This window comes from Sinocyclocheilus grahami, unplaced genomic scaffold (genome assembly GCF_001515645.1).
Source record: "Sinocyclocheilus grahami isolate Dianchi unplaced genomic scaffold, SAMN03320097.WGS_v1.1 scaffold1723.1, whole genome shotgun sequence".
NCBI lineage: Eukaryota > Metazoa > Chordata > Actinopteri > Cypriniformes > Cyprinidae > Sinocyclocheilus > Sinocyclocheilus grahami.
The window spans coordinates 52,157-56,409 of record NW_015506902.1 but is presented as its reverse complement, the minus strand read 5'-3'; the positions used below and the strand labels follow the sequence as shown (position 1 = coordinate 56,409).

The following is a 4,253-nucleotide window of genomic DNA, read 5'->3' as shown; positions in this document are numbered from 1 at the left end:
AAAAAAACACTCCAGTGACTGCTTTTGTACCTTCGTACCTGTTTCCTCAGTTTTAAGCCTAAAACTTAATTAACAAAATGTCATGAGGTTTATGGTTCAATTTAAAACTAAGCATCATTTTGTGTTTCTCATTTCTTTTAGGGTTTTTTTCAGTTCAAATGAAGGCAAATGGAACAGAAGGTTAGATTACATTGGTTAAAAACTATTATATGTCAATATTACTTTTCTTCATTCAAACTGTATACTTTATAACAGACTTGATATTTATTTAGATTATTGTATTTAGTGTTAGTGTGTTTTAATATTCTTTATCAAGGGGCTTTAGATTTTTAATATCAGCCATACACACTCCTGTTTAAAGTCATAGGTGTATTTTAAACAATATACCTGTACTTTGACTAACTATTTGACTGGGCCTTAACTTACGTGCACAGATAGCCGGGATGAGACTATGTAAAACATCCAAAGTTCATTTGGTTTTACGTGCCATTTAGGGTTTATCTAAAATAAATTAATTCAAATAATGGAGTTGCAGTTTGCATTAACATTTAGTTGATGCCCTCAGGCCATCCAAGATGTAAATGTCAATCAAACAAGTACCCTTGTCTAAACATCTTTACATCGTAACGTTCACTTGCTCAGCAATGGATCATCTGCAATGAATGGGTGCCGTCAGAATGAGACTCCAAACAGCTGATAAAAACATCACAATAATCCATAAGTAATCCACACCACTCCAGTCCATCAGTTAAGGGCTTGTGGAATGAGATGAAACGCATACATCATTAAGACGTTTTAAATTTAAAACGTAAAATACGAATCCATGATCCATAAAAACGCTTGTTCCAGTGGAAAAAAGTCATCTTGTCTGAATCGGGAGAGAAATATGCAGATGTGTGTGTTATACCAATGTATATTTGTGGTCTTTTTTTCTTGTATTCTTTTCCATTTGTTTGATGACATATTGTAATAAATGTAAAACATTCTACACCTATAACCATTCCAATTAGATTTGTATAGCGCTTTTTACAATGCACATTATTTCAAAGCAGCTTCACAGAAACACATAATATTAATGATGATACCATATTATTGCATGTTAAATAAAGCCAGAATAGAAATAAATAATTGTCATTGTAAACATAAATAAGGTTTTCTCTTAAACGTATTCCAGTGAACACAGCAGGATGGGGCACAGCCAATCAGTCGACAACATATAAGAACTTATATGCCCAATATGCTCTGGATGGGAAAAACTCCAGCTGTACTCATACAGACTTACAGAGCAACCCGTGGTGGAAGCTGGACCTGCTGAAGATGTACAGTGTGAACAGAGTGACCATCACTAACAGACGCGACTGCTGTAGCAACAGGATAAATGGGTCAGAGATTCGGGTTGGAAACGATTCTTCAGATGTTTTTAGCAATCCAATGTGAGTCTCTCTAATATATTTTTACAGAGCCTGCAGACATTCTGGCCAGTTGAGTGGTAAAACCCTATGTCACTAAAAATAATGTAAACTCAAAATAATGTCAAGTGAGTCAGATGTCGGTTCAATGCAGTTAACCCTCACATGGTTCTCATTTTCTGTTTACACTAATGGTATTTGGGGTCAATATGACCCCAAAATTATAATTATAAAAAATATATACATGTTTAATCATACAAATAATATATCATTTTTTGTTTTTGTTTACTTCTCATCTATACATTTAAACTGTGTTTTGGGAGATATGAAGTACTTTTGTACCTATTTACCACAAAAATCCTCAACTACACCATTAGCTTGCATGTGAAATATTACATTTTCATGAAACAATCACTTAAATGATAATCTAAATTTGATTTAAGTTGTTTCTGGATATTGATATAGGTGTTAGGTGTAGAATTCTGCAATCTGCTGGTTAGAGAAAAACTTGTAGAAATGACAGTTTTAAAAAAGAAAATAATGTAATAACGTAATGACCATATATACCCAGCAGAGGCCCATAGACATCCATTCATTTTTCTGGAAGTGACTAACTGCTACTCTCACAAATTTTCTGATATACAGTATATTTTGCAAATATATACTGAAACATTATAAAATATATCAAAAACAGTATTTGCCTCAAAGGTTAGAATTTGTTTTTGTTGTTTGAGGTATTTCGAAGTGCCGGTTTTTGCAATAATGCCACATACATTTTGAGAAATGCCACACAAGTTGTCACTAAAACTTGATTGCAGGCACATATTTTTTTTTCAATCTAAAAAGTAAAATCAAAACAATTTTATTTTACTTAAATGTAAATAAAAAACAAAACAAAACAAAAACAACTGCAATAAGCAGATATGAATGTTGGGTGTGTGTGTGAGAGAGAGTGTGTGTGTGCATACGTACGTGAGTGAGTATGCTCATTCCACATTGCATTTGTGCTCTAGTACCAGGCCTTCGTTTTTGAGCCGTTTTGGCCGTTTTCAGATTTATGCAGGATTTATTGATTGTATTTGCCAATTTCTATAAAAATGCTCTCTCTTGCAGTTACACACATGTGTGTGTGTGTGTGTGTGCGTGCGTGTGCATGTGAGTGAGCATGTATTTTCTACATTGCATTTGTGCTCTAGTACCAGGCCTTCATTTCTGTGTGGAAATTTTCAGATTTATGCCAGATTTATTGATTTTCTTTTGACAAATGAAAAAGAATATATATATCGATTTTTTCACATTTTCCATTCATTTCAATGTGGGGTCATATTGACCCCAAATACCAGATTAGTAAAACAATGTTTTCATACCTTCAGAACAACCGAATCAATCCCAGTTTTTTTTATGTGAATATAGATAGAAAATGTAGAACAATCACAAAATTGTATTCCACTGAGATGAAGGGGACCCCAAAGTGACTCAATCTTTCGTCTTTCTCCAGATGTGCTGTAGTTTCTTCTATTCCAGCAGGAGCTACCTACAGCTACTCGTGTCGTGGGATGCAGGGACGTTACGTTACTGTGAATATTCCTGGAACTTCAAAGATTCTTACTCTCTGTGAAGTGGGAGTCTATGTGATTTTTCCAGGTAATTCTCTATTTAACAACCTTGTGATTTTGACTTTTAAAGGGGTCATCAGATGCAAAATTCACTTTTACATGTTGTTTGAACTGAAATGTGTATTGGCAGTGTGTGTACACAACCACCCTACAATGATACAAATCCACCCAATGCTTTTATTTAAAATCTCGATAAATCCAAACCCCTTTCTCAAATCGAGCCAATCTCAGATGCCTGTCTGTGTGACACACACACAGGCCCCTCACATGATAGTTTGAATGACAGTAGCGTTTCAGCACAGACTGGACTGGTGTCTTACCTTAGACCCGCCTTGAGTGAGCTGTCATCAGTCCGCCATTGTTTGAAGCAGATGTAGACAAGAATGACTCCTAAGCGACTGAGGTGTTCTGTTGTTGGATGTAATGAAAATAACAGTCGTCATTTACTCCCGGCATCTGAGCCGCTGAAGATGCAGTGGATTATGATCCCATGTTTTTGAAGGGCCCCCGATCTACCTAAATGCGTCTATGTTCGCACATAGTCATTTGTGATCCAGCCTCACCAACAGAAGAAGTGAGTATAAGTTTTTTTAATTTATTTTTTATGAATTTTGCAAATCACCATTCCTAATAATGTGCCAGTTAGCAAGTTTCATGATGAATGCGGCTAAAGTTTACCATCTCTAAGGCCATGTCCACACGTACACAGGCTTTTTTATAAACAGTTTTTTCTTCTGCTTTTAAAAAAATCTCTGTCCACATGAAAACACAAACACGTGCTATGAAGCACTGTCAAGAGCATGCCTAACCAACAGGTGGTGATATAATCTCAACCGTAAAGCCATGTTGGCCAATCAGAAGCCTGAAAAAGTTTCCAGTAGGCTGAGATAACAGCGCAGGCAAGTCGACAGGGGGAAGTCGTGGCCTAATGGTTAGAGAGTCGGACTCATAACCCAAAGGTTGTGGGTTCAAGTCTCGTACCGGCAGGGATTGTAGGTGGGGGTACAGCGCACTCTCCCACCTTCAATACCACGACTGAGGTGCCCTTGAGCAAGGCACTGAACCCCCAACTGCTCCCCGGGCGCCGCAGCATAAATGGCTGCCCACTGCTTCGTGTGTGTGTTCACTGCTGTGTGTGTGTGCACTTTGGATGGGTAAATGCAGAGCACTAATTCCGAGTATGGGTCACCATACTTGGCCACATGTCACGTCACTTTCACTTTCACTT

The 4,253-nt window shown here is 37.0% G+C and overlaps 1 protein-coding gene across 1 annotated transcript in view; it reads left to right on the top strand.

Moving 5' to 3' along the window:
* Positions 1-4,253, top strand: part of LOC107572246 (uncharacterized) — a 26,579-nt gene that overhangs the window by 6,760 nt on the left and 15,566 nt on the right. The window contains exons 2-4 of the mRNA XM_016258673.1: positions 142-180; positions 1,175-1,433; positions 2,908-3,053. Coding sequence (XP_016114159.1) covers positions 142-180; positions 1,175-1,433; positions 2,908-3,053 — 444 coding nt within the window. The remainder of the gene's footprint in view (positions 1-141; positions 181-1,174; positions 1,434-2,907; positions 3,054-4,253) is intronic.